This window comes from Nerophis ophidion, linkage group LG22 (genome assembly GCF_033978795.1).
Source record: "Nerophis ophidion isolate RoL-2023_Sa linkage group LG22, RoL_Noph_v1.0, whole genome shotgun sequence".
NCBI lineage: Eukaryota > Metazoa > Chordata > Actinopteri > Syngnathiformes > Syngnathidae > Nerophis > Nerophis ophidion.
This window is the reverse complement of record NC_084632.1, coordinates 24,033,775-24,049,331: the sequence shown is the minus strand read 5'-3', so window position 1 is coordinate 24,049,331 and position 15,557 is coordinate 24,033,775. Positions and strand designations below refer to the sequence as shown.

General features: G+C 36.0%; 1 protein-coding gene across 1 annotated transcript in view; it reads right to left on the bottom strand.

Annotated features, from left to right (window-relative positions):
- The window catches only part of LOC133540965 (cytosolic phospholipase A2-like), a 42,437-nt gene that overhangs the window by 5,069 nt on the left and 21,811 nt on the right, over positions 1–15,557 (bottom strand). The window contains exons 12-16 of the mRNA XM_061884049.1: positions 9,611–9,676; positions 8,154–8,284; positions 7,929–8,040; positions 4,729–4,913; positions 4,458–4,647 (exon numbers count right to left, since the gene is read on the bottom strand). Coding sequence (XP_061740033.1) covers positions 4,458–4,647; positions 4,729–4,913; positions 7,929–8,040; positions 8,154–8,284; positions 9,611–9,676 — 684 coding nt within the window. The remainder of the gene's footprint in view (positions 1–4,457; positions 4,648–4,728; positions 4,914–7,928; positions 8,041–8,153; positions 8,285–9,610; positions 9,677–15,557) is intronic.

The following is a 15,557-nucleotide window of genomic DNA, read 5'->3' as shown; positions in this document are numbered from 1 at the left end:
AGACTCGATAGGACAGTTAAATTTGCTATACTTGGATATCCAGGGTGTACCCCGCCTTTCGCCCAAATGCAGCTGAGATAGGCTCCAGCATCCCCCACGGCCCCCAAAGGGACAAGCGGTAGAAAAAAAAAAATATATATATATATATATATATATATATAAATATATATGTGTGTGTGCTTGTGTGTGTATATATGTGTATGTATATATGTAGCCTTGATCACCCCATGGGAGGTGAGGGGAGATATAGGTTAGCTCTAAGCCTCTGCCCTATCAAGTCTTCGAGCCTAGAGTTATCCTATCTAGCTCTAGTAGCTAGAGCCATCTTATCTAAGAGTCATTTCGCCCCCTGCTCAAAGACTAGATAGCACTGTTTTAGTGACTGTAGTTCTAGGCTGAAATACTAGATAGGATAGCTGGAGTTAATCAAACAAGATAGGACAGCTCAAGACTCAGTGACTCGATAGAGCAGCCATAGAGAATAGAGCTGTCCTATCTCGAAGATGTTTTGCCTCATGCTTAGAGACTAAAAAGGACAGCGCTGGTGACTAAATCTGTCCGATCTAGGAGACATATATATAGAAAACTTTTCGCCTCATGCTCAAAGTCTTACTGGAGTTAGATAATAGCAGTGCTTTAGTGCAGTGGTTCTCAAATGGCGGTACGCGTACCCCTGGGGGTACTTGAAAGTATGCCAAGGGGTACGTGAGATTTTAAAAAAATATTCTAAAAATAACAACAATTCAAAAATCCTTTATGAATATATTTATTGAATATGACAAAATGTAAGTTCATAAACTGTGAAAAGAAATGCAACAATGCAATATTCAGTGTTGACAGCTAGATTTATTTGTGGACATGTTCCATAAATATTGATGTTAAAGATTTCTTTTTTTGTGAAGAAATGTTTAGAATTAAGTTCATGAATCCGGATGGATCTCTATTACAATCCCCAAAGAGGGCACTTTAAGTTGATGATTACTTCTATGTGTTGAAATCTTTATTTATAATTGAATCACTTGTTTATTTTTCAACAAGTTTTTAGTTATTTTTATATCTTTTTTTTCCCAAATAGTTCAAGAAAGACCACTACAAATGAGCAATATTTTGCACTGTTATACAATTTAATAAATTAGAAACTGATGACATAGTGCTGTATTTTACTTCTTTATCTCTTTTTTTTCAACCAAAAATGTTTTGCTCTGATTAGGGGGTACTTGAATTAAAAAAATGTTCACAGGGGGTACATCACTGAGAAAAGGTTGAGAACCACTGCTTTAGTGAATAGAGCTGTCCTATCTAGAATATGTTTTGCCTCATGCTCAAAGACCAAATAGAACACCTCTGACGACTAGAGCTGTCCTATCAACAAGACGCATCCAGAAGACGTATCTAGAAGACGTTTTGCCCCATTTGGCTCAATTGCTATTCACCTCATGCTCGAAGACCTCATGCATTATTCACTAGAGCCGTCCTATCTAGAAGATGTTTCACCTCATGCTAAAAGACTCACCAGAGCTGGATAGGACATTACTAGGCTCAAAGACCAGAAAGAACCGCTTTAGACTACAACCTCATCCTCAAAGAATCGCTGGAGCTAAATCGAACAGCTCCAGGCTCACTGATTAGATAAGACAGCTTTAGTCAGAGCTAGATAGGACTCAATACACCTGTCCTATTAAGAAGACATTTCCCGTTATGTATATATATATATATATATATATATATATATATATATATATATATACACACAAATATATATATACATGTACACACACACATATATATATGTGTGTGTATATGTATGTATATATATACATATACACACACACATATATATATATATATATATATATATATATATATATATATACACATATATACAGTATATACACACACATATATATATATATATATATATATGTATATACTGTGTATATGTATATATATATATATATTATATATATATATATATAATATGTATATATATATATATATATATATAATATGTATATATATAAAGTCTAGCAAAACTCCTTGCCATTATGGACAACACCTCCCACCCACTACACTCGGACCTTGCTGAGAGAATGAGCACGTTCAGTGGAAGACTCAGACTCCCAAAATGCAACACGAAAGGACACAGGACGTCCTTCATACCGACCGCCATCAGACTGTATAATGCATATGTTCCTTCTTGACTGCACTTAAATGTAGAATATATGTAGAATATATTTATATTCATAAATTATATATACATGTATATTATATTATTTTGTATTATCAGTAGGTTGTCAAGTTTATGAGATGCCATGCAAGTGTAAGCCACTGTGACACTAATAATGTAAATGAGGGATTTTTAATCACTGCTATGCTGAAATTATAACTAATATTGATACTGTTGTTGATAATATTCATATTTGTTTCACTACTTTTGGTTTGTTCTGTGTCTTGTTTGTGTCTCCTCTCAATTGCTCTGTTTATTGCAGTTCTGAGTGTTGCTGGGTCAGGTTTGGTTTTGGAATTGGATTGCATTGTTATGGTATTGCTGTGTAGTGGTTTGTTGGATTGATAAAAAAATAAAAATAAATCATTTAAAAAAAAAAAAAAGAGAATCGATTCTGAATCGCACAATGTATTCAAATCGAATATTTCCCCACACCCCTAATTATCATTGTTTATTGTGAGTGAACTGTGGTGCTGAATTTCCAACAGGGATCAATAAAGTACATTCGATTCTATTCATATATATATATATATATATATATATATATATATATATATATATATATACAGTATTTTTTTTCTTTTTTTTGTTTTGTCCCATTTTTGTACCCACATTTTTTCCCTGTCTTCTTCTTTTTCATTCTTTCCTTCCCGTCGTGCTCCTGTCCTCTGCCAAACATTAAATATTAATTTAATAAAGTCAAATACAAATAAGGCAACAACAGAAGTATCCCACACTTCTCTTTGTAAAGTAAATCTGTACAGCAGATATGAGCATTCACATTAACAATAGGATTTGCCTGAGCAGCTGGTCAGGACAGATGAAAGGGAATAAGCGGTAGAAAATGGATGGATGGATGGATAGATAAATAAAATATGTATATAAGATTTAAAACTTTTTTTTTTTTTAATTGGGACTTCCCACGGGCCAGAGTGTGGACACTGGCGGTCTGAAACCAAAATGAGGACCCTGAGAAATAAGAATATTCACAGGTGTAATAGGTAGGTATATAAAATCATCGTCTTAATGTACTGAAAAGAAGATCAGAAACTAATTTTGGTTTGAATACTTGCAGGTCTGTAAGTTGTGAAAAATCATTCAGTATTTAAAACTAAATATTTGAATAAAAACGTTTTGGTACAATGAGTTTACTTATTCAACCTGAGGGTTGCAGTTTCGCTCCCAGCCTCTTGCCATCCAAATCGCTGCTGTTGTGTCCTTGAGCAGGACACTCCACCCTTTTCCCCCCAGTGCCGCTTACACTGGTGAATGAATGATGAATGATGAATGATGGTCGGAGGGTAGGTGCAAACTGGCAGCCACGCTTCCGTCAGTCTACCCCAGGGCCGCTGTAGCTTACCACCACCAGGTGTGAATGAATGATGGGTTCTCACTTCTCTGTGAAGCGCTTTGAGTGTCTAGAGAAGTGCAATATACTGTAAATCTAATCCATTATTACTGCTTATCCCTACATTCCTTTTTGCGGCTGTTATTATAGGATTAGCGTGTATCCATGTTAAAATAGGTTGTTCTATTCACACATCACACGTCATGCTACATTTTTACCAAAATGTTCTTCATATGAAAAATCTTCCGTAGGAAAAAGTTTGGAAAAGGGAACCCTTCAATCGGAAACTGATTCAGTATTCAGTCAGTATAAGGTCCTACAATCTGGAAGTCCATATATGGACAAAGCATGGAAAAAAAAACCTTCCGCAACATCCATAAACAGGCTGCGGAAGTACGTGGGCAGATGGCCGACTGAATGTAAAGAGGCGCTGGAGTGGGGATGAGATGTAGATGTGGTGTTAGGATGTCTTTGTGTGTCTAATGATAAATGTCTGTTTACACATACTACTCTCCCACTGGACTGAGAGATTCCCTCCCAGCACCTGGCTCCTCAAGGAACCATCTTTCTCCCAAACGGCTAATAAAACACAAACGGACCGCCAAGGTTCCTGTCTGTATGCACACGCAACCGGCAAAATGTATGCTGGCTTAAAAGCCCAGAATTTCCATGAATGACCGCACACACCCACATTCAATCGTGAGCAATGGGGCCTAACTGGCGAGACATAATTATTGTGTCAATGTTGTTGTTGAATGATTGTATAACTTCAAGGAAGAGATGCCTCATGTGAAATGACGGTAAAATGGCATAAAGGGGTACAGTTAGATTGTTTTTCCTTCCACATATTTTGTGGAAAGCTCGCCATGTGTACTCACTTACCAGGCGCTTTAAACTCCCTGAAGTTGATGTTGACCAGAACAAAGTGGATGACAGTTGGGCAGTTCTTTTCGCCTTTTTTGGGTTTGAACACGTAGCATTCCTTCAGGCCCTCTCGGTCGAAGACTTTCGGATCAATTTTGGGGAATGGAAGCTTGTTCATACGAGCCCATTTTTCCGCCAACAAGAGCTCCTGAAGCGTTGAAATTGACAGATGATGAAATGAAACCATTTTTTCAATGAATATTTGTCAATGTAGTGGAGTAAGTCAGACCTTGAATGGCGGGCTGGAGTCACTGGGTCGTGCAGAGAAATCAAAGGAGATGATGAGGTCGACGGTGCGTTGGGGCCGCAAGAGGAGAGGGTATGGGAGGTTGTAGGTGAGGCCGCTGTCCACCACATGGATCTTCTTACTCTTCACATCCAGAGGTTCATAAATGCGGTCAAACTCGTCAGGGTCTATGAAAGTGGCACACCATTAAGTCAGCTATGACTGGAATAAATACCCGGGACAGTATGTCACACATGTTGCATTGTCAACATTCAACCACTGGACACTTCGAAAGACACCTCCGAGGTACCATAATAACATAAAGACTTACTTGAAATCTAGTCTAGATGTTAGAATTTTAAGCAGTTTAAAAAGCTTTTAGTAAATCCTACTTTAAAAAGTAAAATGACATGTTATCCTTGATATAATACCAATATAAGTTGCTACATATACACTAGATGCCAGGTTAAATAGAGGTACAGCTCTCGAGGTGACACGAGCACCTGGACATAAATGGTCAAAATTGTTGGCTATTAGTCATTATTGTCAGCCATCTACAATGTTCCACGTGCATGCAAGTTGTGTGCTGTGAACTGATAGCATAGTCACTTCTTGCTGTCTGCTGATCTGACCATAAGCTCATTAAGTTGTCTGGTACAGTTCCCCAAAAGTGTAGTGTGTCTGATCATTTTGTACCGTGTCCATAGTGATATATTACCAACCTCTACAGCACATGTGTCAAACTCAAGGCCTGGGGGCCAGATATGGCCCGCCACATCGCTTTATAATGCCTGGAAATAAAGCACCTTATCTTTTCTTACTAAATGTATGTGTTCTTTCCATTTTGACAGAAAAACCCCATGTAGTGCATGAAATTGCATTCCTTGCAAACTTTAGTAGTATCCAATAATGCAACAAATATTCTATTATAATAATTTCCAAACCATTTTTTTTTTGGTGAAATTACAAAATAAATACTTAAATATTTGCTTGACTGATTAAAGTTAAAGTACCATTGATTGTCACACACACACTAGGTGTGGCGAAATTATTCTCTGCATTTGACACATCACCTTTGATCACCCCCTGGGAGGTGAGGGGCAGTGAGCGGCAGCATTGGCCACGCCCGGGAATCATTTATGGTGATTTAACCCCCAATTCCAACCCTTAATGCTGAGTGCTAAGCAGGGACGTAATGGGTCCCATTTTTATAGTCTTTGGGTTTGAACTCACGACCTACCAATCTCAGGGCGGACACTCAAACCACTAGGCCAGTGGTTCTCAAATGGGGGTACACGTACCCCTGGGGGTACTTGAAGGTATGCCAAAGGGTACGTGAGATTTTTTTAAATATTCTAAAAATAGCAACAATTCAAAAATCCTTTATAAATATATTTATTGAATAATAATTCAACAAAATATCAATGTAAGTTCATAAACTGTGAAAAGAAATGCAACAATGCAAAATTCAGTGTTGACAGCTAGATTTTTTGTGGACATGTTCCATAAATATTGATGTTAAAGATTTCTTTTTTTGTGAAGAAATCTTTAGAAATAAGTTCATGAATCCAGATGGATATCTATTACAATCCCCAAAGAGGGCACTTTAAGTTGATGATTACTTCTATGTGTAGAAATCTTTATTTAGAATTGAATCACTTGTTTATTTTTTAACCAGTTTTTAGTTATTTTTATATCTTTTTTCCCCAAATAGTTCAAGAAAGACCACTACAAAAGAGCAATATTTTGCACTGTTATACAATTTAATAAATCCGAAACTGATGACATAGTGCTGTATTTTACTTCCTTATCTCTTTTTTTCAACCAAAAATGCATTGCTCTGATTAGAGGGGTACTTGAATTGAAAAAATGTTCACAGGGTGTACAACACTGAAAAAAGGTTGAGAACCACTGCACTAGGCCATACTTTCAAAGTAAGATATGCATGAAATTGTACACTGTATCAATGAAAATAGATTTTATAGTAAAATTAATTTTGTTTTTTTTTACAGCATATTACTGTATATTTAAAAAACTCCGCAACTGTTTTTTTCTCTGTGAAATTCTGTCGACTGAGCTGCCAGTTTTTCTCGGAAAATCTATGGTTGTTGTTTTTTACGGTTTATTACTGTAAATGGAAAAACAGTAACACATTTTCTATACAGAAAAAAAACAGTGGTAGTAATTTTTCATTTATGCTGTAAAAAACACCATAGATATTTCAGTAAAATTCTGGCGACTAAGCTGTCATTTTTCCCGTCAAAAAACAGTGGTACTGTTTTTTCCAATTACTGTAAAATGTTAAAAGAAAAAAAAACTGTATATTATAAAGTAAAATTCCGGTGACTGAGTTGCCAGTTGTTGTTTTTTTGCTGAAAAATCTACACTATTTTTACGGTGTATGTAAAAAATAAATATATTATTCAAATGCATAGGCCTATTTATATATTGTTCACTGTTAGAAGCTGCCCGCTGAGGTCAGCCATAACTGCAACGTGGTCCTCAATGAAAACAAGTTTGACTCTAGGGATTAAAATACCAAATTTTGATAAAATATTTTATATTTTCTTAAATTAGTTCTTAAGAAAAATAAAAGCCCAATCTAAGTCATTGTATGGATATTGTAAGTCTTATAATTTAGGATGCTCAGACCAGGCATTTTTTGCCGTATACACCCTGGACAAGTCGGCACCTCATCGCAGGGCCAACACAGATAGACAGACAACATTCACACTCACATTCACACACTTGGGCCAATTTAGTAAATCATAAAATCAATTAGTAAACGTCAATAATTGATTTGTTTATTGTAAATAAAGTAATACAGACAGTTGTAAAATGTGATTGACTGCAGCGAGCCACCTCACCGAAAAAATCAGACCAGCTCCTTTATTTTAGGGGACTTTTGTTACAGTTTTGCACACCTTTCCTTGAATTTAATAACTATGGGAAAAATTTAACTGTTTCTTTTTACAAATGCACTGTTTTTTAAAGTTGCAAGTGATAGTTTATTATTTAGTGAATTAAAAAGAAATGTAACACTTCATCAACATATATAAACTATAGATGCATCAGTATTCAATTTTTAATCGAATCTTAGCTCCTGAATCATAATCTGAATCGGAATTGAATCGTAAGGGGCCCAAAGATTTCCACCTCTGCTGGCTATTATCATTTTAAAACAAAAACATGCTTGTTGTTACCTGTCACAGCGTCTACCTCCTCCTCTGGTGTAAGTGCATGGCAGATGACCCCACTGACAGGAGAGAAAGGCATGCTGGTGTTCAGGTTCAGGCCCAACATGAAGTTATGCACCTGGCCAAATGGAGTCAGGATAGAAAATGTTAGAATTTTTTTTTTTTACAGATTTAATTCATCTAACAGAACAGAAATACAAGGAATCTACTAATAAGTTTAACTTTTGACACCTTGCCAGCACGGCCCTCTCTGGTGTTAAACAGGGCTGAGTCGCTGAAGAGCGATGTGAACATCCTTTGTACCCAGCTGGCCTGAGCAGTGCGATGATACTCATCCTCAGCCTCTTGGTTCTCTGTGCCGACTGAACACCAACATGATTATTTAGAAACGTACAGTACAGCTCTTTTAAATGCAATGACAACATAGCCTCATAAACAGTCACAATAATTAGAAGTAATAATTACTAATCAGATACGATGTACTTTTTCTAGTTTGGACTTGGTAATTTTACTTTAAAAGGGGCCACATTGTGATTTTTGTTGTACATTTAAAACACTTCCTTGTGGTTTACATAAGAACTGTGTTTTTTTGGTTAAAATTGTGCAAAGATTGTGTTTTACAGACCATCTTCAAGGCGCTTTCTGACAGTCTCTTCAGAATGCCCTGTTTTGTGGTGGTCTTATTTCACGGGCTGACGCCCTCCTCCAGGCCAAGTCGTCATCGCCTGCGTCTCCACGCCGTCAGCATTGTTTAGTTTTGGTGCTTTCATATTGAGACTACTGACAGACAGTAGTGAGCACTATACACTACTTTTTATTAGAAATGCCACCAGCAGAGAATTACAGCATGCATGTGCATGTACGAGCCAGTCTTCTCCAAAACAAAAGCTATAGAACTAAAAGTACTTTATTTACTATAACTAAATAAAAAAGGCTGACCCAGCAAAGCTCTTGAGATAAATCTTTACCATATAAGAAGATTTCCGCTGACGTAAATAAGACAAAATATGTAAAGTTTTGAATTCCAAGTTTGGAGTAAGTTTGGAAGAAGGCAAGATTGTTTTATAAATATCTCTGCCATGCCGTTTGATTTCAGACTAATACGGATCCCAAATACAAAAAAAACCAAAACAGGCACCAACAGGTAAGAAAAAATGGTTTTGCGCAACATGACCTCTTTAAGAGATTGACTTCAGCCTTGTCTGTATCTGTTATGCTCATCTCTATCTAATATGAAGTGTGCAGAATTCTTAAGGAAATATGTAATACAACTGTGGAGCGATGATGTTTGCCAACATGTGGGAGGTTGTTTGTGTTCCCAGAATTTTAAAAAGAAACATGATATTTGTTTTATTTAATGCAGGACAAAACATTGACTTTCACTGCTTTTCCCAAAACATTTTACTACAGGTTTTTTTGTTTACGACACTTTTTTTTCCCCGTTCCCTTTATCTTAGACAGAAATGGCTTCCACATATTCAGCAAACACATCATTACAAGGAAAATGCTGAGCTTTGACCTTTGAGTAAGATTTAATGATGTACCAATGGACAGATGGAAATTTTACCACGAACATGCAAAACATATGGTCAGGACTTCCACGTTCCCTTATATACAGTAATATGTAAATACACAAGCAGTGTCATTTGAAACTCTAACTTTTTCCCTGGAGTAAAATTGTAGCTCACCTTTGCGGGGTTCATCCTCGTTGTCCATACTGTCTTCTCCAACAATGTGCTGTGGTTTAATCTGCTCTGTAAAATGAGACACACGTCAAGGTGTATATTGACAATAGCCTTAGTGCACATCAACACTGCACCCTAAAGATGCTGAAATACAGAGTCTTCTTTGCCACTCTCAAATTACACAAGGTACCAACATGTAATACCAGTGATGAATAAATACGTTCTTTAACAGGGTGGAAGTGTTTTCAGCACTTTAATAAGACCAATATATTGTCTCTTTGCATGCAATAGTGGCCTGCACTTTTTTGGAAGTTTGCCAATCATTCACAATCATTGTGTGAGAGAACAACAGTTTTTATTTTTGATGCATTCTAAATATCAAAAAAATGCGATCAAAAGTCAGCTTCCAGTGGAGCCTGTAGGAGTCACTCTATTCTGCCAATAAAAGCTCTTAAAACCTCCATTAAGGTTTTATATACATGATGTAAGTATGTAAGTAAACATTGAATTTTTACTTATTTTGATCATTTTAAGCATATCCGACACATTAACATCGTTCACTTTTTTTTTTTTTACTTCATCACTGATTATTACTCACTGCAGTCAGTAAGAGCCAACAAACTTGATAAAACAGCACTTACTGTACAAGGTCTTCTCTCACTAGAATGGTCATATATTCCCATTTAAGTGATTAATGACTCAATCCTCGCGAAGATAAGGGAGGTGCACTTTTTTTGGAAGCTTGTCAATCATTCACAATCATTATGTATGAGAAGAACACAAGAGTTTTCCTTTTTGATGCATTCTAAATATAAAAAAATGTGATCAAAAGTCAGCTTCCTGTGGAGCCTATAGGAGTCGCTCTATTCTGCCTATGACAGCTCTTAAAACGTCCATTAGGGTTTTGTATACAGGATGTAATTAAGTAAGAAAAGATTGATTTTTTATTTATTTTTATCATTTTAAGCAAATGCGACACATTAACTTAAAAAAACGCATCACAACGCTCACCTTTTTTTTTTTACTTCATCACTGGTTATTACTCACTGTAGTCACTAAGAGCCAACAAACTTGATAAAACAGCACTTACTGTACAGTGTCTTCTGTCATTAGGATGGTCATATGTTCCCATTTAAGTAAGAAATGACTCATAATCCTCGTGAAGAAAAGGGAGGTGCAACTCAGCATCTTTTTGTGTCGTTCTTGCCATTGCTGGGTCTAAATTGGCTGTCAAAGTGTACCAGCTTGTTGGAATAGAGGCATGATTTATGATCGACAATAAACTTTCACGTGCAAAGGAAGAGAGAAAGCACCAGACCACTCGAGAATTTTTATTTTTTTCTATATTTTATTGTTTATAGTTGATACTCGAGAATTTAGACATCGGCAAACAGGCTAGCAATCATGGCGGTGCTATGAATGATATTGTTATTATAAGCGCTAACTACCATGCGTCGGTAAGGTGGGCGGGGTTGGGGGCGCGGGGGTGTAAAATACATTCAGGAAGAGTCACGGATGCAAAGGATTCTGGGTATTTGTTGTATTGCGTTTATGTTGTATTACTGTGAGGATGTTCTCCCGAAATATGTTTGTCATTTTTGTTTGGTGTGGCTTCACAGCGTGGCGCATATTAGTAAGAGTGTTAAAATTGTTTATATTACAACCATCAGTGTACTCTGTATCACCCAGTATGCCTTTCAATCTTGTACGTGTGCCTGCGGAAGCTGCATACAATATGTTGCTGGGCTGGCAAACCGTTTGTACATGTTGTTGAAGGTGTTAAAGGCAATGGCCTAACAGCACGCCCTTATTCTTGTCTTCAGGATGAACACCATTGGATATTCGCGAGAACGATTGCGGCTCCCATTGTCTTCATTGCTCTGTGAAACGGGTTTAAATAGCTCTTTGAGTGGTAAAAGTGGCCGAACTATGATGTATTTCAACGGGCGGGTGGCGGGCGCTTGCGGTTCTGATAAAATGTTGGTTCGGGTGGATGACGAAATTGGTGATGCGGTTGCGGATGATATAATTGCATATCCGCGCATCTCTAGTAGGTACTGAATCTTGATCGAATTGTGAGGTGCCCAAAGATTCCCACCTCTAGTTAGCGCTTATAATAACAATATCACTGATACTTGGTATTAAGTCACTAAATTGAGTATTTTTGCCGCTTTTAGGATGTTTTTTTAATTGGGTTTTATGGGGGGAATATTGCACCTAATATTGGCTCTGCTGTATTCAGACTTTTGTTTACATGTATTAAGTTAAGTATAAAGTTAGAATGGGACAAGCGGTAGAAAATTAATGGACGGATGGATACATTAAAACAAATTAATCCGTCATCATGTCTTTCATAATGATTGCGACCGATAGGCAAAATTCCCAAAAAAGTGCAGTTCCCTTTAACCTAAGCAAACATCAAAAGTGACCAAACCCAAGGTAGTGAAAGGAACAGTCAACATGCACACTACACACACACACACACACATACATAGCTATTTCTAAATATGTTTGCATATACAGTAATTGTAATTACTGTATGAGTGGTCTGGTTCTCTTTGTGAAGTGCAACAAAAAGTTTAGCAGAGTGGAAAAATTAATTTCCCTTCAGGGAATACAATTAGTATAATACAAAGTCAGAGGTCGCCACAGCAAGTCAATCGCATGAATGGTTTTGGTTTACGGCCAATTAGGCAAATTTGAGTATTACGTCATTATGTCGCCTCCATTCCTGGAACTTATTGTTGTCACAAATTTCAGTCCTGTGGTAAACAATATTTTGTAAATACTCTAGAGAAGATTGTTGAGGGCTTCACGGTGGCAGAGGGGTTAGTGCGTCTGCCTCACAATACGAAGGTCCTGCAGTCCTGGGTTCAAATCCAGGCTCGGGATCTTTCTGTGTGGAGTTTGCATGTTCTCCCCGTGAATGCGTGGGTTCCCTCCGGGTACTCCGGCTTCCTCCCACCTCCAAAGACATGCACCTGGGGATAGGTTGATTGGCAACACTAAAATTGGCCCTAGTGTGTGAATGTGAGTGTGAATGTTGTCTGTCTATCTGTGATGGCCCTGCGATGAGGTGGCGACTTGTCCAGGGTGTACCCCGCCTTCCGCCCGATTGTAGCTGAGATAGGCGCCAGCGCCCCCCGCGACCCCGAACGGGAATAAGCGGCAGAAAATGGATGGATGGATGGAAGATTGTTGATACATTTTAGCAGGTCAGGGCCAATAACACATTTTTCTGGCACACCGTTATATATATTGTGCCACAAATTGACTATACTGTATACTATAATATTTTCGGACCAGATTAAGCACTAATGTAATCATAGAATATAAAATTAAGAGATAATATAAACAAATGGTTTAGTTTTGAGTTTATTTCGAACATGTATACAGATACATCATACATCATAAAATCCCCACATTCTCATTTCTCTTTACATGTTTGAAAAGAAGTAGGAAGAAGCAAATTTTATTATATCGTACCCTTTTTACCATTTCGTTGCAATTACTGACATTTGTTTGCTTCCCATTCTCATCTTGTAATGCAATTTGCTTTAATGAGTTCTAAATACAACAGTTCTCTTCATAGTTAAGTCAGTTATGAGTCACATAATCAGATGAATAAAATGTCAGTTTTTAACAAAGTTCACAATGTTTATCAAAATGTTTCTTTTTTGTTCTTTGTAAACAATTGTAGTTTGAACAACCTCTTAAACTGGATTATATTAGTACATAGTTTGAATTATTTGTTTCTTTCCATCATTTAATTACACATACGGATGTGCTAAAAGCTTTCAGTGTTGTATGTTTGAGTTTGAATTTATTTAAATTCGAACATGCATGCATACAATATGATACAACACAATTTCCAGTTTCTCTTTTCAACATGTTCGAAAAGGAGTAGGAAGAAGCAGATCTTATTTAATCCTACCCCTTTTCTTTTACATAACTGTTGCTAAAACTTTTGTTCACTTCCTGTTCTCCATTTATTCACAATATACTCCATAAATATTCACAATAAAAATAAATAAATAAATAATTGGTGAAGTAAGTCATATTTCATACGATGAGATAAGTAAGATTGTTTTGAGAATGACAGAATGGATGGATGAATAAATTCAGAATGTTTATCATGGTTCTTCTTCTTTGTACTTTGTAAACACTTTGAGTTTAAAGAATTTCTTGAAGTGGATAATATTGTTTGATTGGTTTGCTTAATCTATTCCATAATTTAATTCCACATACAGATATACTGAAGGTCTTAAGTGTTGTAGGTGCGTATAAATGTTTTGAATTACACTTTTCTCTAAGATTATATTTCTCCTCTTTTTTGAGAAGAATTGTTGTATATTCTTGGGAAGCAGGTTATAGTTTGCTTTGTGTATAATTTTAGCTGTTTTCAAATTCACTATGTCATAGAATTTCAGTATCTTTGATTCAATAAATAAAGGGTTTGTATGTTCTCTATATCCAACATTATGCATTATTCTAACTCAGGAGTAGGGAGCCTATGTCTCTAGAGTCAGATGTGGCTCTATTGATGACTGCATCTGGCTCTCAGATAAATCTTAACAGACATTGCTTAACACGATAAGTAATGAATAATTCCGCTGGTAATCACAGTGTTAAAAATAACGTTCAAATTATAAAACATTCTCATGAATTTGAATCCAACCATTCGTTTTCTATCGCACCTGTCCAAGATGTCGCATTAATGATAAGAAGTATTATATTTATTATTGGTAAGATTTAGAATAACAATGTTATTAAAAACAATAAGAGACTTATTATACTCTAAAATGTTGGTCTTACTTAAAAATGCACGCATTTAGTTGTATTCAGTGTTAAAAATTATTATATGGCTCTCATGGAAATACATTTTGAAATATTTGGCTTTCATGGCTCTCTCAGCCAAAAAGGTTCCCGGCCCTGTTCTAACTGATCTTTTTTGTAACAATGTTAGGGAATGAAGTGTACTTTTGTAATTATTTCCCCATATTTCTAAACAGTAACTCAGATATGGTAACACTAGTGAGCAGTAGAGAATATTAAGAGATTTTTGGTCGAGAACATGTTTTGCTTTATTCATTATTGATGTGTTTCTTGCAACTTTATGTTGTATATTTTTTACGTGAGATTTCCAGTTAAATTTATCATCAATCATTATACCTAGAAATTTGGTTTAATTTACTCTTTCAATTTATATTCCGTCTATTTGTATTGTGTTTGACTTTCTCTTCTACTGTTACTAAATAGCATTATTTTACATTTACTGAGATTCAACGATAGTCTGTTTTGTGAAACCATCTTTTTAATTTGTTCATTTCTTCTGTTATTATTTATATTATCTTCTGTGTGTTCTCTCCTGAACAAAAAGCTGTTGTATCATCCGCAAATAATACAAACTTTAAATCTCTTTTAACTTTACAAATGCCATCTATATAGAGATTGAATAATTAAGGTCCAAGTATTGATCCCTGAGGTACACCACAGGATATATTTAGCGTTGTAGAAGTGTGTTCGCCTAGCTTCACGTATTTTTTTCCTGTTCCTTAGATAACCTTTTATCCAGTTTAAGAATAACCCTCTGATGCCATATTGTTTTAGTTTTTTGATGAAAATATTGTGAATAATTTTGTCAAATGCTTTAGTTAAATTCATAAACACTGTGTGTGCATACACATGTTTTAAAATAGGTTTATCTTCTTTATATTTTTCCTCTTTTTTTGAGAACTGTTGTTAACTCCTGAGTAGAAAGTTATAGTTTGCTTTGTACATACTTTTAGCTCTTTATAGATGCACTAACTCACTGAGTTTCAGTATTTTGGATTCAATAAATAAGGTGATCTTTTTTGTAATACTGTTAATGAATAAATTGTACTTTTGTAATTATTTCCCCATATGTTTGCACAGTAACTCAGATATGGTAACACTAGTGAGCAGTAGA